At 38.0% G+C, this 26942-nt stretch overlaps 2 protein-coding genes across 5 annotated transcripts in view; one reads left to right on the top strand and one right to left on the bottom strand.

The window, feature by feature from the left end:
- Positions 1-1503, bottom strand: part of wizb (WIZ zinc finger b) — a 104476-nt gene extending 102973 nt beyond the window's left edge. For all 3 annotated transcript variants that reach the window (XM_028823706.2, XM_028823707.2, XM_051920649.1), the window contains exon 1: positions 1337-1503. The gene's annotated coding sequence lies outside the window, so the exon portion shown is untranslated. The remainder of the gene's footprint in view (positions 1-1336) is intronic.
- A 9074-nt stretch (positions 1504-10577) lies between these two features.
- The window catches only part of LOC114668072 (A-kinase anchor protein 8-like), a 31513-nt gene continuing 15148 nt past the window's right edge, over positions 10578-26942 (top strand). For both annotated transcript variants that reach the window (XM_028823692.2, XM_028823691.2), the window contains exon 1: positions 10578-10690. In XM_028823692.2, coding sequence (XP_028679525.1) covers positions 10669-10690 — 22 coding nt within the window. In that variant the 5' untranslated portion in view covers positions 10578-10668. The remainder of the gene's footprint in view (positions 10691-26942) is intronic.

Below are 26942 nucleotides of genomic sequence, written 5' to 3'. Positions count from 1 at the left end.
GGCAAACCACAGTTGGTATGGGTCTACCACAAGAGGACTCGAATAGTCCAGGACCAGCCTCTCAAAGGTCTTCATGAGGTGAGATGTGAAGTGTCACCGGTCGAAATGTGTGAGTTTAGTCTCGACTTAACAATCGCTGAATGACTCGAAATTAACGCACCGGCTGGTCATTTCTCTGCGGCAGTAATGTTTCTCACAGTGCTGAGAAAAACAACAAAGTGCCTTCGGTAAACTTTTCATCCAAGTCAGAGTGGCTGCACGCGAAATTCCCAGCCGACTAGTGCGCCACGAGTATCAATAATCACCGCTCGGTCTAAATAAGACGCACCCGCTTGTAAAGAAGAAGCTCAAATCAAGGCAGCCCTGCGGCGAAGGATTTTTTTAAAACCTCATTCACAGTTTAACGATTACACCCACGGGGAAGTACAACAACCCACGCTGCCACCAACACACCCACTCCCATTTTATGAGCAACTATAAGCAACATCAGAGTATCTATTTGTCAACAACTACCCATTCAGTCAGATCAAGAGAGCCAGCTGTCAAAATGCGCATACAATGTGTCCGCCACTGAGCCAAATGCTGTAAACTTCAAGAAATATGAACCACGGTTGGAGAGGCGCTATATGCACAGGATAGCACGCGCAAAGCCAGCCAATCATCTTCACTAAAATATCGAAGCCCGGAGCAAAGTAGTCACTGAGGTCCAGTCAGTAAATGGTAGTGGGGTGTCGGGAAAAGGATCGGGCTGAACATAGAGGTGGCGCTGGCGGAGAATGCCATGCCATGCTGGCTTCTCCTGCTCATCCTGCCTCATCGCCCGTCCGCCTGTCCATCCGCCAGTCAGCAAGCTATTCGGGTAAGAACAGGACACGAGAGGAGCGGCTTGGCACGGGATGCACCAGCACTATCGCTTTACTGCACAGCCTGGATCTTGCACAGCCGCCACACTGGACAGGCCTGTCTGCCTACCCCCAGATCACCTCTCCCAAAAACGAAAAAAAAAATTACAGCAGCTCACCGAGAGAAGAGGTAATCACCTCACAACTGGCAGCGCTCATCAGCCTCCACATCGCACCGAAGCCCCTGCCCAGCCCCAACCGGGCAAAACGCTCCTCTCATCTAGGTCTTCTTTTGTTATTCTCATTCTACTATTTATTTATTTATTTATTTGCACGAAACTGCTGGGCACTGCTTTGCTTTGTCTACTACAGTACCAAAAAAAAAAAACCCTGGAAGAGCAGCCAGTGCTTCAGTATGCCTTGCTAAGCCCTGGTATGTGCCTGGTGTAAACAGCGCAGAAAAAAAGCCGCTCGTTCTGACGGAATCCACTTACAGCAGGTGGCCGGTCGGCTTCGGGCTCTCTCCTGACACTCTAAATGTGCGCTTGCATGTTTTTGTTCCTGTTATTTGGCTGTCACTGGGTGCATTGTCCCTTTAAATCCCTCCTCAGCGCTTTCCAAAGCCAGCCTGCAGGACTCCATGATGCACCCTCAGGCCTGGCCCGTGACGTCACCGACGAGGGGAGGACGCATCCTCCATGTTCAGTGTGGGCAGCTGCCATTCAGAAGCGGCGGGAGACGCGCGTTGACCTTTCACCCGGCTGGTTTCTGTGAACCCGGGCTGGTGCTGCTGCCGCCGCGGCACTGCGCTCCACACCGCACCGCACTGTACTGCACTGACAGTAATCTTCGTTTAGGTAAATACTTTGTTCATGCGAGGAGATTTACATAGAAATGACTCCTTGTGTATTGTTTTTGAAAAGAAAGTGTATTTGTGTTTTCAGATTGTTATATTTTTAGAGACTTAGACTAGCGGATCTCAAGTTCATTTCCCCTGTGGCTGCAGGTTTTTATCCCTACCAATTACACAATCAGGGAGTCATTTTAATGTTTAATTAATTTCATTGTGTAATTTGCTGCACACTTCCCTTTTCTTATTTCACATTCAATGAGGTAGTGTGACATTTAACATTTGCAAAAAAACAAAAGATCTATTGTTTGCTATTATCTTTCAATATTTAAATCTGTTTTATTTTCTTTTTAATTCACATTTTCTTTGGAGTTTGCTTTTTTAATTGTATTTGAGTACTGACAATTAATGATGAATTGAGCAAACTGATGCAAATAACAGTTATTTTCCAACCTGCTTAGTCCTGTTCACAGGGCCATTGGGGTCTGCTGGGGCCCATCCCAACTAGCATAGGGCACAAGGCAGGAACAAACCCTGGATAGGGCACTAGTTCATTGCAGGGCAACCACCCACAAGGAAATGCCAATCCACCTAACCTACATGTCTTTGGACTGTGTGAGGAAACCCACACAGACGTGTGGAGAACATACAAACTCCGCACAGGGGGGACACAAGATGCAAACCCTGGTCTCCTTACCGTGAGGAAACAGCGCTACAACTGTGCCCCCATGGCGCTCCAGCTATTTCACTATTTGTTATATTTCAACCAGGGCTCCTCCCCTGGATGGGGTTCAAATGCTATTTTATGCCTTTTTTGTTTGCTTTGAGTTACTTACATCAGTTTTTGTAACGTTTATGCCCAGTGGGGACTAGGCAGTCTTTTGGCTTGGAACCCCTGCAGATTTTTTTCTATTATTTTTTTTTTGTCTTAGATAGATAGATAGATACTTTATTAATCCCAAGGGGAAATTCACATACTCCAGCAGCACCTTACTGATACAAAAAACAATATTAAATTAAAGATTGATAATAATGCAATAATGTCTTGACCTTATTATTAGACTGTCACTTTGAAACTAAAAAAAAAACCTTTAAGGACTCAATTTTTCTTAATTATATATCTCTGTAATTGTGCATTATATATTTATCTTTTGTGTACTATTTATTCATTATTATTCATATCCAAATTTAATTTGTTTTTCTTTTGTATGTAACTTTTTCTTTGACATACCTTAAAACACTTTGAGCTTCATCTCTGAGGCTAGGGATCTGCACTGGCAATTGGAAGGTTGCCGGTTCGAATCCCGTAAATGCCAATAAGGACTCTGCTCTGTTGGGCCCTTGAGCAAGACCCTTAACCTGCAATTGCTGAGCGCTTTGAGTAGTGAGAAAAGCGCTGTATAAATACAAAGAATTATTTATCTTTGAGTAGTGAGAAAAGTGCTATATAAATATAAAGAATTATTACTATTATTATATTTTGTGGTGAAAATATGCTATAGTATGCTATAGTAATAAGTGTTGTTGTGGCTTTTGATGCCTTTGTTTATTTTAATATTGTTAGTCATCTTGCTTCTATCTATCTGTGTATCTTTTTTTGTTCCATGTGTTTTCTGGGTGGTCCCCCCAAGAGATGGGGCCTCCGGCCCATCACTGCCAAGGGTCTGCCCTTAGCCCTATAAATATAAATATTTATATAACTATAGATATAACCCCAGGTCATGTCACTTGAAGAAATTCTCTAATGATTCTGCATTCTGATATTGTTACGGGGGGTGAGACAGAGGATAGGAGTCAGGTGGAGAAAGAATTCTGCAACTAAACATCAGCAAATCCAAGGAACTGGTTATTGACCTTCACTACCCCAAGGGGCCACTATGTTCAGTCACTGTTCAGGGAGTGGCTATAGAGGTGATGCACTGCTACAAGTACATTGGGGTCCACATCAATGACAAGCTTGACTTGTAACACAGACGTGCTGTAGAAGACTCCTTCTTTCTTTAGCAACTGCATTCTTTTAATGTTGGTAATAACATCCTTCGCATATTCTACAACTCTGTGATGGCCTGGCAACATCACTTCAGGAGAGGCCCACCGATTCAACAAGCTAATTTAAAGGACAGGCTCAGTTAATGGGCAAACTCTGGATACTTGGAGGTACTGTAGTAGCTAAGGAGAAATTAAAGCAAAACTGAGTGCCATTATGAACTAGGCTGCACATCCTCTCTCTGACACACTAACACTGAGCAATTTCCCCCAACAGACTATACAGCAAAAGTGTGTCAAGAAATGCTGCTGGGGCTCCTTTACACCGATAGCAATATGACTGTATAGTGCTTCACTGAGACTGTAACTGCCAAATCAAAAGTTTTCTTTCTATTTAGTCATTCTGGTATGTGTGTGTACAGTATATATGTAAAAAGCCAAATTTCCTCTGGAGAGAAATAAAGTTCTATTACCTACTTGTGTGCTTATTAGTAAATAACAGTTTAAAACAACCAGAACATAACAAATATATTTTTACTGATATAACACAAAATATTATTACATTCTGTAAATGTTTAGCATATCCAGTTTGCAATTTCTGGATGGTTTAAAAGAACAAAATGGTGACGAACAGCTTGCTAAATTAAAGTCCAAGTCAAGTTAAGAGCAGAAGCTGGCTGAGATGAAAACCTGTATCCATAGCTGACCCCCAAGACTGAACTCGAAAACCCCTAACCATGTTCATGTTCCACTTCATTAAATTAAATTTAGCATAAACAGATTGTAATTTCCAGATTGATACAAAATAAACACACACAAATTGTGAAGTGCAGCTTGTTTAGTAAATGAAGAAATGCAATTAAAAGGAAAAATTAGTCACGATAAAAGTGTGCAACCACAGGGTGCCTCCAGGAATGAACTTGAGAACACTGGCTTAGACTATTAACAGTGGTTCTCAAGCTCAGTCCTGTGGACACCCTGTGGCTGCGGGTTTTTGCTACAACCTACTTCTGTTTTTAATTGGACACTTGCCCAATTAAGCAAGTTGTTATTTTCCACTTTTTGGGGCAATGCAGAAATTACAGATTTAAGTTTGATAAATGTTTATGAGAATATATACCAATAATTTATGTATGTTACATGAGGATAGTTTCATATTTTCTTTAACTTGCATTTTAAGAGTTCATTAAAGGCTTCTAATGATTTCTTGGGCACATCCAATCAGTAGTTTGTCTATCTGCGGAGAGAGTGTCGACCACATCAAAAGGTTTACTTACCTTGGTAGCAACATTCATGTTTCTGGTGACTCTTCCTATGAAGTCAGTAGATGAGTTGAGAAAGCATGGGGGGTCATGAGGTCGCTGGAAAGGGGTGTGTGGTACTCCTGATATCTATACTAAAGGATGAAGGTCCAAGTCTTTAGAGTCCTGGTGCTTCCTGTTTTTCTATATGGTTGCGAGTCATGGATGCTATCCAATGACCTGAGATGAAGACTGGACTCCTTTGGTAATGTGTCTCTTTGGATAATCCTTGGGCACTACTGGTTTGACTTTGTGTCATACGAGCAGTTGCTCACGGAGTCCCGAGTGAGACACATTACCTGCATTATGAAGGAGTGTTAGTTACAGCACTACGCCATGTGATGCAATTCTCCAAGGGTGATCCGGCTCACAGGATCTTCATTGTTGAGGACCAGAGTGGCTGGACCAGTCCAAGGTGACGCCTACGCAATACCTGGCTGCGGCATATAGATGGTCATTTCCAGGTGGTGAGATTGGACCGCGTGTCCGGCTGGTGGGGGGTGCAAACCGGGATCTCGAGCTGTTTTATCATGTGGTATGTGCGGTAACAGTGCATACTCCCCAACCTGACCTGACCTTTTTAAGATTTCCATCATAATGATTTCCATTCTGTTTTTCCAAGGTATTCTGGTTATTTAATCCATTAGTTACCAACAAGTATGTTAAAGAAACAGGCACTAAAGCAGTCACAGCCATTTGGCATTCAGTGTCATATGCAAGGATGTCTGCTCTGTTCTTGCATTCTTGCATTGTCATTATTAGGATACAGTTAAGAAAGCAAACTACACAAAAAATATTAAGGTAATAGGAGGACAAGAACAGAGCATTACATTTAAAACTCTAGCAAAAATACAGATATTTTTAAATGTCTCTTAAATATAAAATTACTTTGATATGCTGTTCTAAATGCTACATAAGAGAATAGAAAAAAAGACCAACTAATTAAATGAGATCAAAACTTGTGAAGCTGGTTGGAACAAAAACCTGCAGCCAGATGGGTCCTCCGGGATTGAGTTTAAGAACTACTATGTTTGGCTGTTAATGGCTTTTCCCTTTCCTTTGTGTCTTGAAATGGAAAGTATTTTGTATTTTTATGTATTTCTGTTGGATGTGAATAGATGTTTTAAATTGTAAGTTTATGAATGTATTTACTTCTAAATTTTTAGGACCTATAAATAAATTTTTGAACCCACTTAAGGCTTGCTGAGGGCAATGTAGTAAATAACCTGGTGTTGAGCAGAAGTCAAGATCTTGCTCAAACATGGATGTAAGACATGCCACTAAATCAGTCATTTCCAGATTCAGTCCCAGAAAGGCCTGTATTTTCTGGTGTTTTTGTTCCAATATTTGCTCTTAATTGGACTTCTGACTTACGTAAATATGTCATTTACATATCTGCTCTTTTAGGTCAATACAGAAATTACAAACTGTATTGGTTAATTTTTAAGAATTTGTGTTACACTCTGGAATAGTAGTATCCACCAAGGGTTTTAGGTTGAGAAATAGAAATTGGCTGTGATCATCTTATTAATGTTTGACTCTCACTGTACCTCAGTGTTTCCCCTTCTACTTTTTGACACTATTCTTTATTACAAATTTAAGGTGATGGACTGTGTCATCTTTATCTATTTGTACAATTTTTTTCCTTATCAATGAGTATAGGATAGTGAGTAAGATGCCACTACTAGTTAATGTTTGACTCTAAACGAATCTATTCAAAAGGTGGAATTTTTATTGTAAAATATACTGCCATATATAAAGGTCTTTGGGTGATGCTCAACAAAAAATCCATGTATTACACAAATTCTCACAAATAAATCAGAAATTACAAAGGGTAGATCTTATGGGAGAAAATCAGTGTGCTTTATTATCTATAGTAGCCTTTTTTTATTAGTATTCCTTTAAAATTAGACTAGTGGCTTAATATCAGTATGCTTTTAAATTAGGCTAGTGGCTAATTAGTAATGGTTATGCTTAAGGGAATTACATTTTGTGAGATAATGAGGTTAATAATGTAGGACACCCTTTAGTTGTTCTCTTCTGCAAAGCTACAGTTAGACCTTTGTTATATAAGTGCACCCTTCAATTTCCTTTGCCGGTACTGGAAATTTATAAAGCATGTTTATTCACAAACCAGCAAAAACGGAAAAAAATGTAATTTTAATAAAAGCAGTAAATAAAGGTCTTAAATAAAACGGTTTAAAATATTAGACTATTTATCTTATGCTTATCTCAAATTAAAGAAATAGCCCTGTCCTGTACTTTACTTGTATGAAACATTTTGATAATCTGAAAAAAAAGGTAAATGATGCAATATATTAATTTGAGAACCCTGTCTGGCCTAATAAGTTTAAACAGAGAAAAGGCATTGTAGACAGGGAATGGAAATGCTTTGGGATAGAGGGGGAAGAAGCCACCAACACAAGTAATTAATGTGGGAAGTCCTGCTCATACAAAGATTTTGCTGAGACTGGCTGCATTTACTTTTTGGTTCATGTACATTTAAACCAGATATATGGTTAATAAAAAATAAAATATGACATGAGGCAGTTTTACAAAATACAAGTTTGAATTTCTTTAAAGAAACTCAGGGCCCAAGAGTGCTAAAGGTATTTTATTCTAAACATTAAAAAATAATACAGAGAGCAATAAATGGAAAAAATTACGGTAACATGCAATAGAGAAAATAAATCCACCTAACTGGACCACCTAATAAATGAGAAAGCAGATTAGTGGCCTTTCCCTTCCAGATCTCCAACCCCTCATGTCACAGTTTCACTTTCAGTTGTCTTCTAAATCCAAACTCCAGTCATGCTGGCATTGGAACATCATATAAACTCCAACTGTGTTCAATTCCAGATGGCACATGAAGTTACTTCACAGGAAAAGAGAAACACAGGGGGCAACCACAGAGTATTTTTCTGAATTCTGGTACCCCTGTACCCCCAGTATTTATATAAAGGATCAGGCACTGTAGGATAGCTCCTGGGCTGTCTGCTTTTACTAATAGATCTGGCAAATTCTGTTTCCACCTACTACCATGATAACATGAAAATAAAAGTTTTTTAAATGTTACATTTTTTTCTTTTGATCTAAGAAAACATCACTCAAAAAGTGCACCTTGGGGTCCTTTAGATCTTGACTAAGAATTATTTTGGACTTTTACTACATAGAAGATGACAAACTATATTGCAGTGAATGGAGTGCTTCATTAAAAATATCCTTACAATAAGTGTGCTGCCTTCAGTCTTTTCTCACCATTTATATTCTGTACTCGTTAAATATTTTTTTTTATATTTTTTAGTTGAGAAAACATTTTTGAGTATTCCAGATTTGTATTAACAAGGTGCTTCCCATACAGAACAGTATGCAATCCAGATTCTTATAAGCTTTAAAAAAGCTATGTCCTTTTAGTGATTTAAAAAAAAGCACAAAAGATGAAAAAACATACAAACTCACTTAATCGTGTAATTTGTAAAATCTGATTACATATCGGGAAGCACGGTGGCACAGTGGGTAGTGCAGCTGCCTTGCAGTTAGCCACGTTTATATCTTCAAGTACAAATTTAATGTTTTGTACAGAGAATAATGAGATTCTTACTTGTATAGCTCCCACAGGCTAGTGACTGCGGTATAGTAATACCAACAATAGACAATGTTTAAACACCATACATCAAATACAATATTCAATTATTGCCATAAGTGTGCTGGTATTGCATACCTTACAGGGGGGGTTGATATCAAGTATATCCCATTTAAATGTTACACTGCTGCCTAACTGTTTTTACTCTTGAAACCTCCACCCTTTCTGGTCTCTATGAAATTATAGCCCTAAAGAAAAGCTGAAATATTGTCAAGTTCACCCAGTGAGTGACCAAAGCAGTCGAAGCACTACCACTTCTTCTTTTATTTTTGAATAATTGTTGCCCACAATATATTGTCTTTCTGGCTCTAAATTAGGAACGTTTTCCTGGGTCCCCAACCCGTTTCTATGTCTTATGTTGTACGCATGCAGTTGTCGTTACATTCCTATGCACAATTGCTAGGTGTGTTTATGCCCTGGGCATTTAAAACATTCCATTTAAAGTAGCCTAAATGTCACTCTAACACACTAAATCTCACAAGCCATGTCTAGTCAGCTGCAGCATGAGGGTGCATGAGTGTTACTAGTCCGCCCCTTCTGATCTACAGATAGTACCTTAAAACTGATCTCCTCAATTAACGCTATGAATTGACAAATGTATCATCAATATCAGACTCTTCAGGACAGGCTGTTTCTTTAATCAATTTAACTATACTTTTGGAAAGGGAATAAATTCATTTCTTTCAGTAGTTATGTGAATGCCAAGTTCACACAGCTTCTAGGTTTATACAACATGATTTCAATATTAATCAAATGTTGCACTCCTCCAATGTAGGTTTTCATTAACACAATTTGTTTACTGAAAGAGTTTCCTATCATGTTGAAATTTTGCCTCCACTCTATATACTGTAAGTAAACTTTTAATACAGCTCATTCCGACCTCTATTCTCTGTGCTTTTGTTTTGGAGGATTTTTGACATGCAAGATGTGGTCCTCATAAAGTGCACCACACTGGCATTTCCTTCTACTGTTTAAGCACATTTTGTTGACTGCTTTTTGGAATATTGCATAGTTTTCTTATATAAACAAATGTTTTAGGCCACCGCTTCAATTTGTCTACATATAAAAAGTACAATTTTAATTGCCAACTGGAATACATTGCAACATTTTTTTTAATCTGTATAATGTGTCAAAACCACAGTAGGATAGATAAAAATTTTATTAAGGAAATTACAGGGTTGCAGCAGAAGACAAAAAGGCTCAAATATACATATGAGAATTATAATAATCTTAAGTATGCTAAATTACAAATACACATGACCTAAATTATCTATAAGTAACGCAACAAAGTATAGATATATACGAAGTGTAAAATAATTAGAATTGCACATAATTGTAAATTACAACTATACAAGACATGATGTCATTCATTGGCACAGTATATTGCGTATTGTTATAATGTCTGCTAGACTCGACTCGGTAAAATTCAGCAGTGATTCGCTCATTATGCTGAATCGGGTACACACTACCATGTACTTTCAAAGACACTTAAAAGTTTAGCTCTCCCTGAAGTTCACACACAGACACACGATCCTTTAACTCTGTACTGTCAGCTGTACGTATGAAGTTATCGCTTACGTGAAAGAGACAAATGGGCCTTCTAAATAGGAACATTATTGTGCATAGCCTTCTGTATGTTTTCAAAAAAGAATGTTCAAATTAGAAATAAAACATCAGCTACAACAAACATGAACATTAAAACTGTCGCAACTACACAGCATAATCGTAACTGTCAGACAGCGATAACTACACCCACCAGTCCGCAACTGCTCCAACCAATTTAGATTGATTTCCTGAGTAGCCAATCATATGAGAGTATCTTGTAAGGGAACGCCTTCTTTTAAATGACGCTTATCGAGCCCGTCAAAAAAGCCCGCAACAATCCAATTAGAACGGGGGAAAATGATAGACAGTTGGCTCACTGAATGAAGCGTTCAGAATATGTAGCGTTTGCGAAGAACCTCGGATGGGCGGCGCTTTATCTGGCAGTTGTACCTTTTTCTCCGTGCAACCTAACTTGAATCGTGCAATCTCGAAGCTGCGAAAATGGATAACAGCGGATACGCAGGTTAGTTGGAAAGCATTGTCTCTTTTAGCTCATTATCGATATTTATGCTCCAGTTAAAGTCTAAATTTATTTTTCAGACGTATATGTGCACTCTTTCTTGCTGTTCTGTACGCCTGTCAGAACGAATTTAAACAGTACCTTAGAACTAAATGGTTATGGAGCGTCACTAGTGAAAACGAAACTGCGGAGATTTCCTTTCCGCATTTTTAAGATTTGCATAGCGAAAGAGAGAAACTGTCAATATGAACAAGGCTTATTTGTGGTATTCTATATAAGCGTTGTAAAAGCCATGCACTTATATGTGGATTGCCCCACCCCCCCTGTTCAATACTTCTGCAAAGCTTATGGATAAAGGGGTTGGTAACTAGTAGGTTTTCGAGTTTTTGGAGGGGGCGGATCTGGGTATGTTCGCCTCTGTACACACAGTGCCTCGTTAGCTTGTTTAAGAAGAACTGCCAGTTAGCAGTCGATCGCATTCACATTAACCCCATCCCTGTAAGCGAGTCGGATAGAAGAGAGGTCCGCTTCCGTTGTTTTAGGTATAGATTAATTTTGATCCGGAATAAAATGGAGATACAGTACGTTTTATTTGTAGTACTGCAACACACAAAATGGCCGCTGCTGCTCCACACCCCCCTGTCTGCCCCTCCCCCTCACGTTAACTGCTCGTGTCAACATAAACACACTTCGATTCATTACCAGATTTTATATGAGGCAAAAAAATAAATCCGTCAGAACATATGTTTAATATTTGTAGAAGGCGGCTTAGCTTTGAAGCTGTGTATTTTACTTGTCCGAGATGTCGTATTTTGCTTGTTACTTTATAAGATACTGAGTTGCTTTAATTTTACTTTTTTCAAAATGCTTGACTCGCGAGATTCAGTTGTGATGAAATAAATTTATACGTACAGTACAAGGTCTACGCAGTGTGTAGTTTTTCTGTGTAAGTTCTTCGATCTGGATACTGCAGTATGCAATGATTGACAAAGGTCATAAAGGAAACTTTTTTTTTTCTACGAAATAATGTATTCCGCAGTCAAACCGTTATATTCTTTTCCTGCTAAGAATACTGACGTGAAATGTTGTAGTATGAAAATCATTATGTGTAGTAATAAAAAGTTAGCCAAGACTTCTGCAGCCAAAAAAAATGAATGAAAATGGTCCCTTTTAGCAGCTCAAGCTGAACCTTTCTCTTTAACTCTGTTTAACCATCTGCTATCCATGCATTCGAAAAAAAGTGATAAAGAATCCTCCTTACAGCCCTGCTTTGGATTTGTGGTAGTCTGAAAGGCTAACCTGCATACAAAACTACTTACTCATACATAAAAACCCAATGCATGCTTTTATATTTATATATATATATATATATATATATATATATACTGCGGTGGGTTGGCACCCTGCCCGGGATTGGTTCCCTGCCTTGTGCCCTGTGTTGGCTGGGATTGGCTCCAGCAGACCCCCGTGACCCTGTGTTCGGATTCAGCGGGTTGGATAATGGATGGATGGATGGATGAAACCCAGGCAACACATTTTTTGTCTTGGTTGAGTTTTGGGGTATCAAAAGTATGGATTCTGGGATAACTACAAGCCATAAATACAGCATTGGCTTTCTCAACTCTATCCAATCCACCAACTATTATTTTGTAACCAGTAAGGGCGTACTGTACGAATACACTTGACTTTAATAGTTTTCATACTCTTTCTCTGTATCTTTAGCATTGCTCAGAGGTTGATGCACTTGCTGCTTCTTCTCTTACTCCGTCGGCACCTTTTCCTGTTAAAACAGTTCAAGTCAGTGTTTGTGTTGCAATTACTTAGTACATTTTCTTAAATTTTTCACTTAAGCTGGCACTTAAGTCTTCAATCTGCCTCAAGAATGATTTATGATATGAAGAGGTAAGGGAAGTGACGGCGAAGGTGGTAGGGATGAGAATAGCGCCCGTACGCATGGCCGCCCTGCTGGCCACTGCCAAGAGTTGATTCTACAATAAAATAAAAAGAGGAATAACCTCGGAGGTTAATCATCACCCCGAAAGCAGATAGTAGTTGTCACGTAGTATATGTGTACCAAATTTCCGGTCAATAGTTCAAATGGTTTGCAAGGTACAGGTGATTTAAAGTTCTGTATAGACAAACTGACAGCCATGGTAGCTTATTATATATATTAAGATGTCACCACTTGGAGAAGTTATTCCTCTGTCTATCTTTGCATTATTTGCAAAATGTCATTATCATCAGATTATTTTTGAGTGATGAATGTTGCATTCTTGAAGAAAAGTTCCAAGTGCCAAGAGTTCCTTACTTTTACCACATAGTGTAGATGTGGAATTTTTGCAGTAAGACGCTTAAACTCAGGTGTCACAGGTTAAATAGTGACAAATTATGGCAATAGTTGAGAATTCTATTTGGCCCTCAGCCATACCACATGCACTGAAGCTAAGTCTGTTTGGGCTCAACCAGCATAGTCTTTAATGCGTTTAATGTGTGTGTCCGTGTGTGTGTGTGTGTGTCTTCTGGTGAAGTGCACATGCGCAGGGCACGGTGTGATGCTACAAAGCAGATGCTTCAAAGGCCGCCTGACGCGTCACACAAGACAGAGAGGGCGGGACCTATAAAGTATCACGCGGCCGATCCAATTGGATTTCGGTAAATGAGGTAAGAACTAAAATATAACGCACGAAAAATCCAATCGGGTACTGAGACGAGGAGACCAGCTTCCCCAAAGAGGTGGGATTAGTGTTTGTTGTTGTGCAAGTGTTCACTCTGAGGATGTCAGATTTGTGATTAACAAACTTGGCCCGGTAAAGTGTCAGTCGTTAGTCAGGGGTTTTCCTAAATATACGAATTTTCAGGATATTACAATAGGATGACTTTTAAAAGTAGATTTATTTTCGCGCACATAAAATCCGTTGCTGGGGAGACGCCACACATACAATAATCAGCTGCACGCCAGCACAGATTAAAATACTTGTTGGGCAACTGCACAGTACTTGCTGGAGAGACGTATTACTGCGAGAGAAAATTAAAGGCAAACAATACAGTGACGCATATTACAGCCACATACAAGCCAGTATTACTGTAACAAAAAATAGACGTCCCTTGCCATTTTAATTTAGACTGTTCCTACTAATGTTTATGCACTACTGTTCTAGCGCCCGTTATTGTAACGGGCTTAATGTCTAGTTAATATATAAAATGTTAACATCTGTTACACAGTTTGTTGCAATGTAAAAGGGCTTGAACTTTAATCTTCGTCTTTAGTTGAAAGTTTATGACTTAAAATGTGGAAATTCAAAAGGTTTTAGGAAGTGGTTGGCAGAAAAATTAATTGTAATTAAAGTATGTTTCCCGCAATCCCATTTGTTGATAATTGCCCAGAACGTGGTGCGTAGATGTTCAGAATTTATATAGTCCAGTGTGTGTTTTTACATTTGTAAATGACAGGCAGAGTTTATACTATTGTTTATATGTAGATTTCTGGACATTTTACTTTAGGATTATAGGTCTGCATGTTTCACTAGTTGTTCGTAATTCTTCAGGTGAACAAAAAATTGTTCTTAAGCACTGGAAGTTGGAGAGGCTACCGTATAGTGGAACTCATTCCAATTTTTGACTTGAATGATCTTATTCTGAATGTAATAAGGAATTTAGAACAAGCATCCTTTTTTCCCCTCTATATAATTATGGTGCATAATGTCTTGGCAAGATACAATTTGGCAGATTCTTGTAGATCAACTTTTAAGTGGTGTGGTGGGCGGCCGGGTCCCATGCCTGGCCGGGATGCCCCTTCTGCTTATGTTCCAGGGGAGCAGCCATGGGCTCCTCAGTACCTCCCCTGGGACGCTTGGTGGCAGCCTCCCTGGCTGAAGATGGTGCCTCAGTTTCCCACAGGATTCCCTGGGAGATGGAGTTCTCCACAATCCTGTGGGGATCTGGGGTGCCCGCCAGGGGGTGTTGCAGGGATCCCAGAGCCAACCTGGACACCTCTACATCCCCGCCCGGAAGTGCAATCAGCAACAGGTTATCAAGCACCTGGAGCACTTCCGGGTGGGCTATAAAAAGGGCCAGCATCCACCACTCAGGAGCCAGAATCGGGAGGAAGAGGACGAGGTTGCCTGGGAGGAGTGGTGGTGCCAGAGGAAGGTTGTTTAGTCTGTGGTTTAAGTACTTTTGGGACTGTGTTGTGGCTGAAGGGCTCACGGGGAAGACATGCCCTCCAGCTGAAGAAAAATAGTCTTTCTGTACTTCTACACGTGCCTCTGTGTAAGTCTGTGCCAGGTTGGGCGCTATACTGCGTCCAATTCACAGTGGCCTATTTTTTTTAATGCATGGAAGGCAAATACAACGCATTCCTGGACATCCATAGTTTGGATTTGATGGCTTGTACCTTTTGAAAATAGCTCAGCAATTGAGGTATTTTTTTAGTTTTCCCTTATCGTTTCTTCAGTAACCAAAAAATCACAATTTACTCAGCAAAGAGTTTTCAAATAACATTGTATTTACTCTTTAAGTTTGTAATTAAGTGAGGTCAGTGTAAGTAAAGCAGACAGGTTCTGTGGCTATTTACTAACTTCCATATATTTAATACCACCAGGAAATGAGTGAATTGAACAATTCACACAACAGGGACTTAAAGTCATAAGAAATTTGTTAAATAAGAGTAGAACTATAATTTTTTTGGTTAACCAATAACAAAGTTGTCTCAGTATCTCAACCAGATATTTCTTAAAGTTTAAAAATGTTTTTCCCCCCATACGCTAATTAGCGATGTCACAAGAACCAATAGTTGGGTAGAAATGGCAGAAGTCACGTTAATTATGTAGAATTTTTGGTGCACAGTTGTGGGAGGATAAAAAAAGCGAAAATGCACAGGCTTTTGTTATTGCTACTTTTTATCTAATTATAGAATTGGTTAAGAAAATGTTTTTTGCACATTTTGAGAATACAATGATTTGACCAATTAGACGGGAGTTAAAATTGTTTAATTTTCAGTGTCATAAATTTGTAAGAGGTGATGAAATGATGGTAAGAATAATGATTATAAAACAGTGTCCTACACTGCCCTGATAAGGGAATAGAGACTTCAGATTCAGTCTGATTGTAATGAGTATGTCTACAGATGTCCATCCAAGTATCCATTCATTTTCTAATCACTTTAAACAGTTCAGGGTCACAGGCTTCCACAATTAAGCACATATGGCTGAGATGTGGAAGGAAACTGCACCTTGTCAGTACTAACAACAATTGTGACAAATTTCAAACTAGATTTCAATTTGACTTGACTGCAATGGCTGAAATGAGTTGGCGTCATTTAGTCAGTGCTTCAAAGCATAAGTCCCATTTCCCTTTTAAAAGACATGTACTGTTTTAACTGAAATGCATAATTGCCAAAACACACCATTGGCAGAGTAGCATGCTTCATTGCTGAATATGAATATGCAGATTCTGAACTTGTATTATTTATTTTTTTAAGGTAAACTTATGTTCATGAGTATAACCCCTAAAATGTTACAAATGTAATAAAAGCAAATATGTCATGTTTATTTGAATAGGTACAATTAATTGACTACAGGTAATGGAAGTCCAGTTAATTTTTTACTTTTGGATTTGATTGTAGTTTAAGCAATAATCAACTCTGATCTTTTGGAGAAGATACTTGGAAAATAGCTATATTACAAGCGTTATGAAATAACAGATTAATGTAAAATTGACAAGATTGATTTCACACAGACAGATTTGGGCAGTTAAAGCACCAGGTGTGTGTGACATTTGGAATTTGAATCAGTTTGATTCTTCTTCCATTAAACATTACTCTCTATAGTCATTTTTTAACCAGCTAATGAGATGCAGACATAAATCTTACAATAGTAAATGTGATTCTCTTAAATACCAGGTTTTAAATGTGTGTTGTTACAAAAATAGCTTAAAATAAGAGTCTGCTTAAATGAAAACCTCCGGAATTTTCTTTGAATTCACAAATTTAACAGTACAGGAATAATGTTTAAATTTTTAATACTAATTTTAAGCAGTGTTTTTCCAATTATTGGAGGGAAGACACCAGAGAGTAAATTTGAATTAGGTAGTCAGTTGTCATTCTTAATAAACTGTATGCCAAAATACCCTTTCAAGATTATAGCACCCCTTCATTTGTTGTTGCACTGGAGAAATCTCCATGTCTCACATTGAAATGTAAGTGCTGCATTGCATTCTAATATTTTATATGATTGTCAATACTAATGTGATTGGCAGTTGGGTAACTTCCTTGATGGGGATATAGCATTATTTAAAGGCTGTCATTCCTGCTAGTTTGTCTGTTTATTTAACATGTATATTTCTGTGTTGAAACTGCATCTGGTGAATTAATTGTGTGCATTTATGGTCACAATGCTACAAGAAAGACATAGCAGCAATTACAGCTGTGCAGAGAAAAGCAACCAAGTGTTTCCCAGGATTTAAGGTCATATCCTACAGAGACTGACGTAGGGAAATAAACCTTTTTAGTCCTGAGCAGAATAGACTTTAGATAGCCCTCTCTTCTTAAGAGTAATGAGGTTTTATTTACATATTTTACATAGACTACCAGTATAGGACAGGCCCGTTGGTTGTAGTTAGGTAGTTGCATTTTTCCTTATTACTTCTCTCACTTCACTGCCCAAGAGTAACACTAACAACATTTTTAAAATACGGCAAATTATGGTGCATGGTCAAAGACCATAAAACTGAAAAGTGTGGTGTGTCAGTCACTTTAGCTTTACATTTAGTTAAAAAGAATTAAAAAAAAAAAATTCCATATCTTACAAGATCTGTGAAGTTGAGCCTCACTTGGGTACATGTACACAACTGTGATGTGAGAGCACCAGAAAAATAAACCCATCAGAAAAATGGTGATCCTTCTTTGTACTTGCATTTGGGGATAATTCAGAAATTCTCTCAATTCTCTCAGGCCCGTTGGTTGTAGTTAGGTAGTCCATTTCTTCTGGCAGCTCAAAACCTTTTCTTAGTCCTCAACAATATGCAAAACTTATCTTGCAGACTATTTCTTCTGATCGTTGCAATGGCCAGTATTTGCTGTGCTGTAAGGAAGTAGAGGCATGAAGTATGTAGCAATGACTTCATCTTGTGGTCATGCTGTCTTCTAGAGAATAAATTAAAATCATAGAATCTTACCTAAAAATTGTCAACAATTGTTTTATCCCTCTACTCCTTAAGTCCTATCTATTGATGTTCACAACAGCCTTGAAAGTGTTAAGCTAGATCTTAAAACTCGCTACTAGTTGTTCTGTTCTTTTTTGGCAAATGTAGTTTACAGCATACTTCTACTGTTTTTGTGAAGGAGAGCATTGTGCAAGATATACATCCCTTTTTAATAGAATTCTTTCACGTTTGCATGACTGTTGCATTTTTTTTATTTCTGATTAATTGTAGTTGATTTAAAGAAGCTGTTTTAAAGATGCATCTCAGCTAAAACAACTGTGGGATGCAGTAACACCCAGAACTATTGGTAGATGTTGTATTCTCCTGTCCGAAAGTACATATTTAGAGCTCGAAGGGGGATTCTGAGGCCTTGTCCAAAGCGACTTTGTTATAGATTTCATAAGACTCCAAGGAACAAGACCCTCCAGACCATACAGTTGGGCAATTAGTTTAGGCAACAGCTCACAAAAAAGAGGAGCAGAGGCCAGGATTAGAAGAGAGACAGAAAGTCTCACAAGGTTTCATGCTTCGTTGTGCCTCTTTTGGTTGGCATTGCTTTTTGCTGGGTAGTGCAAGTATGTAGAAAGGCCAATAATAGGAGCATATTAGTGGTGTCATGGTATAGTTTGTGCATTGAACAAACTGGAGAAAACTCTTTAACTGTCATTTACTCCCAAATATCAATTGACACACTTTTTCTGCTCTATAATACCCAATGTACTGTATAATTATTTGGTTCTTACACGTAATAAGTATACTTTTAAGGCACATGAGGTATGTACAACTAAGGTCATGAGGAGGCCCAGAATCTAGCTTGCATTTGCCAGTTGCCTGTCATTTTTACTTTTACCTGTACTAGGTAATGTCTTCAGCCCTAATGTTGTACCTTCTACTCCATTGATATTGTTCATATTAAAACAAACAAAAAAATTGAGCTAATGCCAACTACTGTCTGAGGTGAAAAGGCCATTCAGGTACACCCTTCCAAACGTAGACACTTGGCATGTCAGACCTAAGCACTTTCATAATTCGTAAACCTTTGCTTATAATTATTGTTTTTAGGGTAAATTTACGACACTTTTGAGAGACAGAATTTTTTTTTTTTTTGCTACTCTCCTTAAGGCATTGATTCTGTATCTATTTATTTATTTATTTTACTTCCCTAAAAGAAGTTTGCTTTAAAAATTAGAAATGTGGAAACTATTAATACAAAGTCAGCATCATAAATGCAGTAAAAATGTGAAGCATGCCTGATAAACAATATGTGCTGTCTGCATATTCCTGTATCTGATGAAAGTGGACTAAAATAATAAATAACTATGTGCATGGAATTCAATAAACATTGGTGTAAAGGGCAACATATCTTATATTAACTTTGCAAAAGTATTATTAACTTTGCAAAAGTATTTTGTAACAAATGCTGCCTTGTACCCAGTGCTGCTGGGATATGATTTTTGCTCACTGTGACAATGGATTGGACTATAAAATTAGACCCTGGATGAAAAATAGCTATTTTCAGATAAATTTTTCATGGGATATAGTGACACCCAGTTTTAATTAAATATGTTAGCATCATTTGGATGCTCCGTGTAGCCGAAGAAATGCCTGCCACATTATAGTCCTTGTATAGCACTTTTAAAGTGTGCACTTTACAAAGTCATTTTTCATTGTTTCATAGTTAAAATACTTCACAACTCTGTGTGCTACTACTATAATAATATAATAGCACTCCCAATTATTTTTTTTACTACACTTTGCCTTTTCTGAAATCTTGGTAGTAGTTGGATATTCCAACATTTCATCTTTAGGCAAGTACCATTAACATTGCCAGCATGACATTTTGTGTGCTGATTTTTCATCTTTTAAATTTCATGGCATTTTTTATGTGCTAGCTCTAAGCTTAGTATTTTTTTTTCTGTGAGCTTTCCTTTTGAGCGATTAGTGGCTGAATTTTAGGAATTTAAAAAATATGGATTGAGTCAATGCAGTATAACACTTTAACAAAACATTTTCTGTAATGCTGTGTTTTCTCTGACATTGCAGCAGCCAAGTCTGTCAATGTTGGAAGCTATGCCTAGTTTCTAATGGCACCAGAAGGACTGTTTGGGAAAGGAATACTCTGCTCTGTTCTTCATTCGGAAGGACACTCTCCTAGTTAGCCAGACTCCTCCAACATAATTACAGAAATAAATTACCAAAATTAGTTACTGGGAAATATCCATTAATTGAAAGACAATCTTGACTTAAGATGAATGTGTAAGGATGCTTAAGGAAAATGTAATGTTAACAATGATTTCAATAATGCAGCGTGTAGCAAAATTTGTTTGTTTTTTTTCCTCGAGAGTTTAATGATGGATACACTTCCAATGAATCATGGCATCTGAAATATTGTTTTAAGTTTATATAAATTGTATTTAACTGTCACATGATCATATTACTGTTACTGTTCAGTCTTGGCCAAGTGCATCCCTTTAACAGGATGTCTTGTGACCAATGAATTGCCAGAATCTTCTTGTCCATCAAAAAAATATATAAAATTTTGCACCTTAAACCATTTAGTAGATTTGTGTGTGTGTGTTTTGTTTCTTATACTAACTGGTTAATTTGTAAGTGAAATTTGGTGGATAATGGCAGAAAGGTACGAGTATGCACACAGTGGTAAAATAAAAAAAGAAGACTAAGAGATATAGGAGGGAAAAGTGGTCGGAGTGGAACAGAAGCACAGAAGACCCTGTGAAGGACTGGGGAAGTATTGAGGTGGGTAATTTTGAGCAAATGGCTTACTTGAATTGAGGGTTCTAAAGACATAGAAAATTTTGAGAGCAAATAAGTGAGAAAAGCATTCAAAACTGCATGAATGAAATGTTCAAGTACAAATAACGCACTGACATGTTAACAATGAAACCAGACTGTTATAGTTGAAGCTGTGTGTGTGCGCTGGTGAAATCCAAGATAGTGTTGGATTGGTACTAACATTTTCACCTGGTTGTTGTTACCAAAACGTTTCCGTGGCAAACGGATGACTCTGAAATCCCTCTTCTTACTCCATCCTCCCTGATCAGCCTCTCTGATAGTGTGAAGTGTACAATCGTCGAAACAATGATCTTGTCGAAGCCTGTGGGTTTATTTTGTCAAGTCTACAGAGGGAGTGTTTTTCTGTGTTTTCACTATTGTGTTTTGAGGGAATGTGAATGGGGGTCGGAGGCTGACAGGAAAGCTTATGTTTATTTCTGGTACCGGAAATCCTGAATTGCTAGTACCATACCATACTGTTTTAAAATCTGGGTGCTTATCAAACCAATATACTGTACAACCTTAGTTTAAGATTTCAAGTCAGATATACTGATAAAACAAGTGGATAATTGTGGTGTTGTATCCATCTTACTCTCAACCAGGTAACTTTTTTAGATGTTGGGTTTGCACTTCCATTTTGAGACACTAGTCGGAGCCAGTTATGAGCCTTGAACTGGGGATCTTATCCTATGAATGTTTCTAGCAAAAGACTTTATAGTGATTAGAATTGGGGTTGTTAAAACAGACAGATGCCACTCTTTGAATATAACTAAGATGTATTATACAAAAAAATCTTATTTGAAAGCAAAAATAAATGCTTTTGCATGTCATTTTTGTTTGCCTTAAAGCAGTATTGTGTGGGCCTTTTTTTTTTTTTTTGCCTTATACAATTTCTTGTATTAGGAATTTGTTAGTTTTTGCATACCCCTTGGGGTCAGAGCGCAGGGTCAGCCATTGTACAGCGCCCCTGGAGCAATTACAGGGTAAGGGTCTTGCTCGAGGGCCCAGCAGGGTAGGATCTCTTTTGGCAGTGACAGGGATTCGAACCGGCAACCTTCTGGATACCAGCACAGATCCTTAGCCTCAGAGCCACCACTCTGCCCTATTTATTTTTGGGTAATAATCAGTCAAACAGTATGAAACCATTCCACAGAGAGCACTCTTACACTGAGATCCTGATACACTGATAGTTCTGTGCTGTGTCACCATTCATCACAGCAAACAAAAGCTGGTCTCCCTTTATTGTTAGAGATGGGGGGGAAATATTTTTTGATGTTCCTTTTGTTATGACATCATCACTTTTTTTAATGCCTTTTTAATGTGTGCAATACTCATTTTAGTTACCTTGTCCATCTTGCATTTTCACAAATCATTTGTATTTTAGTTGGCTCCTGACTTGACACAGGGTTGCCTAAAATAATTGTAATTAAAAAATATTCAGGTAATCTGTGTTACATTTTTGGTTATACTGTTAAAAAAAAACAGTATGGGCTGGGAAGGGACAGAATTAGTTTATCCTGGGGTCCTGCATTTAAAGTTGGATTGCGCACACACTAGGATCCAGCAGTTTAATAATTTGTTGATAATATTTATTTTGTACATTTTTTAAGGGCTCTGAATAAAATGTGTCTGCTTAAAAAAATCCTAATGAGAGGGGAAATATGTAATGCAACATTTAGCAGCTTCATTTGTTAGCTAAATACAGAAATAGTGTTTCATTTTTTTAATGTAAAAGAGATGAGTAGGGTACATGATGTCCTTAGACCTCTAGGAGCAAGAAGCATAGCTGGTGGAAAAAGAAGAATTGATTGATTGCATTTAATGTGTTTGAGCAATCGTAAGTGATTTTTGCTAGGATCTGTTATGTGTAGTCTTGGTAGAACGAGGCAGTCTTAAATGGGCTCTTTTCCACTTTCTTATTGATCATGCTACTTTATACTCAACAGTGAATTTTTTTTTGTGAAAGGCTGTTGTCAAGAGTCACATTTGTTTGAAAGCTTCAGTTTTTCGTGTGTATCTTTTCAGGAAGAGTGCATGCTTTACAGACACCTTACAATGAAAAAAACGTTTAAAAATAAAAAAAAAAATAGAGAAGAGATCTTGCATTCAAATATATGCTTATTTTTAATATTATTCAAATCTAAAGTTTTAGCTAATTTGACAGTCTTAGCAAGAATGTGAATACAGACAGTAGAGTCTCCATTTGTGATTGAAGGCATTACATTTGAAAAGTCCCCCAAAGTAGCTGTATGAGTTACTTTCAGGTTGTAGATAAGAAGTCAACAGAAAAAAAGTGACTTGGCTTTGACACCAGCTTAACAACACTGACTGCTGGACCATTTTATTACCAGAACACTGCATATGTGAGAAATAATGAACTCTGTCAAAGTTCGTAAAAAATGTAGAGCAGTGTATTAGAAAGTAACTCTTCTGTTACCAGTAGTAACTGTCAAAAATGTAAAGAAACTTGTTTATTACTTTATTTTGATCTGTAGCATAACTAAAAGTCTATTTGAATGAGAGTTGTAGGAGTATGGCACCTCGCAAAGTGCAGGCTTAGACGAATGTGCTGTAAATGTAACACCTTTCTTTTCACTGTCCACACTTGTTGCACACTGCACATTTGGTAGTTGGCGACTGTTTACATGAGTTTTCCTTGGGCAGCAGGATGCCTATGTAGTGCTGTTTCGATAGTCCTGATGAATCGGACGACTTGTGATGAAGAAACGCTTTTGGGATAGCTTTCCGTGTCGGTGCCAGAGCCTACATGTTGCACATCATCCAAATTGATTGTCACTATCTCGATCACTGTCATTATTATCAAAGTTTTCTTGCAACAGATGTAGTTGTTTCAAAATATAAGCAGCTTTATGCCTTTTTCACGACTACATCACTACTGACTGTCTAAATATAGTACTATTTTCTGCAAGCAGTTGTTTCTTAAAAAAAAATACAGTGGAACCTCGGTTTGTGAGCATAATTCGTTCCGGAAACGTGCTCACAGTCCAAAGCACTTGTATATCAAAGTGAATTTCCCCATAAGAAATAATAGAAACTCGGATGATTCGTTCCACAACCCAAAACTATTCATATAAAAGTGATTAATACAGAATATAAAGTAAAAATACATAAAACAAATTAACCTGCACTTTAACTTTGAAAAGAATCATGGCTGGTGTGAGTGAGTTTCTAAACTCTTGTGGGATTCCACCTAACGGGACAACACGCGAAAGAGCGTCCCAGAGCAATCACAGTGCTCCCAGTGCTGTAGCAGTTCGCCATAAAAGCGAATCCAAAAAGATCGTGGACATGCTATAAGTGCCTGCTGTCGATGGGTGATACAAGGAACATTATAAATACCCGGGACACAATACTACTCGGCCACAACCCTGCCTGACTGCTGTGTCTGTGTATAGGAGAGTGGCAGATCCCGCTACAATAAATAACCGCGATGTTGCTGTTTCAAGCTGAATAAAGCTGGTGTTGCTAAAGTACTGAGACTCAGCTTCGTGTTTTGGGGTGCAAGACGGGGACTCACACACACACGCACAGTCACAATGCTGTAGTAAACAGTATACGATTGTACGGATGTTGACTATATGAGTGAGGCACGCCGACTCAGACGGAGAATAGGAGGCGATTGCCCACAATCCTGCAGCGAGAGAGAGAAGAACAATCAGTTGTGATTACATGACTCTCAGCAGACAAAGCGTATACATACTACTCGTATTGCAAGACATCGCTTGTTTATCAAGTCAAAATTTATTAAAAATTTTAGCTCGTCTTGCAAAACACTCGTAAACCAAGTTACTCGTAAGCCGAGGTTCCACTGTATATGGCTATTCACTAGATGTCCGCACTATAGTAGGTAATTAGGATGCCGCAGCAAACCTCATCAGCAAGCTGACTGCAACTATAGTGGCTGTGTATTTAGATATGAGTTATATTGTATGTTGTGCCTTCACAGGCTCAATAAGATATGTCCAAATTCATACCTCATGTCCAGTGTGTTAAAAGAAGTGCTATAGTAAATGAAAAAAGTTGTTCAGGGAAATGTTTCGGTGGTTTGCTGGCTTAGCTCTTTGTAGGAAATGCCTGGTCATGCAGTGGTTAGTTCCAGAGGTTTATGTTTGAATCATTTTGTATATGGAGTTTGCTTCTTTTCTTTTTTTTCGTAACCCCTGTGTTATTGTGGGTTACTGTTTCACACCTAAGTGCAATGCTCTGGCAGCCTGCCTAGAGCTGGTTTGCACCAACCTCAAAATGCTGCCAAGATTGTCAATGGCTCTTCTTTATCCTGAAGTGTATAACAGAGTTGGGGAAAAGGACAGATGGAGGAGAGCTCCCAGGGATAAGCTGCTGTGTTTAATGCAAACATAGGTAAGCCAGGCACAGGTATCTACCTACAAAATTTTACTGTTTTATTTAGTTCAAACCACATTACTTTCATATAAAAGTTTGTTTAATGCATTATTTGGGTAATAAATGTAACTTATTCAACATGCTCAACCTAATGTTTTTGGTCAGTTTTAATTCCCCTCTGTTTAAATAAGAAACAAAAATGAAATAAGAAGTTGATTTTAATAATTGTTTTCATATTTTAGCTACTATGGCTGCAGTTTCAACAGCTTCCGGCGAGTGTATGAGCATCATGAAGAGTGCTAATCACATTTTGTCTGGCTAGGTTGTAACTCTGCTTTCAGAAATGGCAGATCCATTTCTTTTTCTTTGCAGGGGTGAACTTGACGAACTTTTCCAAGGAGGCGGTATTGATATGCCTCCACGGGTTCTCATTGTCGCTCCATCCATGCCAAATGATAGAACATTATTTTAAAATATCTTTGGGTTGTCTGCATAGGACTTCCATGTGTGCGAGAGAGCAGACCACCAATGCGCTCTCACCCAGAAGTACAAAGCATGGTCTTGGACCATGCAAACCGCAGAGTTTTCTAAGTCTGATGTCCAAGAAAGGATTAACAGGTAAATGTTGCAGCTGAACTCCTCCTAACTGGAAAGCGTTCATGCTGGGACCAATGATGTCAATCAGTACTTTAATAGGCTGTCAGAATATGGCAGACTCTTAAAAATTGGTAAATTTGAAACTCTCCTGAAAAGTCATGTAATGCATGGTCTTCTGCCATCCCTAGTGTGCAGTCTGATGTCCTGAAGGTGACAAGATTCTTCAGCTTCACTCATTAACAATTCCAAGAAAAGTCATGTACTTAAAGTAATTTATAGGCAAGTTTGATTTGAAGTTTTGATATAAATGGCAAATAAATGTAAACTTGATGAAGTCAATAAGTAGTGGTCCGTGAGGCCCTGATGTTATGGTATTTTGGATTTTGACAGAATTAACTAAGCATTTTTTATCATTTATTGAAAACAATTTGACATAGAATAAATAGATATACATTTTGAAATTAAGTAGTCTTTTTGATGAACCTTTGAAATCCTCAATCGCACTTCAAAAATTGGAATTCAGGCCATGTACTATGCACCACTTCCCTCTTGCTAGCCATTAAGTCCAGATTGTGTCATAGCAGTAATTTGGTTCCCTGTAAAGTTGTGATCTCGTCATAGCTTGTAGTTTCATCTCGTGAAGGCTACGACACAGACGTTTTTACCACAATTGCAATAGCAGTGTCATCAGAGGTGTGGTGAGGTTGTGTGTGTTGGGGATTAAGAGGAAAGCTGGCATTTACCTCTGGCGTTGAAAATCTATAAAGCTAGTACTGTTCCATTTTTAAAATGTACGTTTTTTGGTACTTTTTCAGTGCTGGTATAACATGTGACTCCATAGGGAAATAAAGTATTAATATAATTAAAGTCTGTGATTTTATAATACCAACTTTAATAGGGAGGTTTTACTTCGGTGTTCATGAGGATTGGAAGTGAAAGTAAATTGCTGGGTAGCTGAAATGATCTTGTTTCACGAAATACCACTGTCCTCCTCAGAATTACAAGTGCTCCCTTACAAATCCTTTCATAGAGTGCTACCCTGTAAAGTAGTTATCTACATAAGGTAGAATTATAAACATTGATTACCATGTTAATATTACATTACTTGTTACCAAAAGTTATACTGTATGACACTCAGCAAAAACTAATAAATACAGTACAATCTTTAAAAAAGCTGGAAATGTATCAAATGTTCATAGTTCTGTCTTCTTCATAAAGAACTTAACGTATCTTTTACTTATAAAAGTGTTAATATTTTTCTGTTAAGCTAACAAGCCTATTGTTTACTAAGCAGCAATTTCAA

The sequence above is a fragment of the Erpetoichthys calabaricus genome, chromosome 17 (genome assembly GCF_900747795.2).
Source record: "Erpetoichthys calabaricus chromosome 17, fErpCal1.3, whole genome shotgun sequence".
Taxonomy (NCBI): Eukaryota; Metazoa; Chordata; class Cladistia; order Polypteriformes; family Polypteridae; genus Erpetoichthys; species Erpetoichthys calabaricus.
The sequence above is the reverse complement of the archived record's forward strand: the minus strand, read 5'-3'. Positions and strand labels throughout refer to the sequence as shown.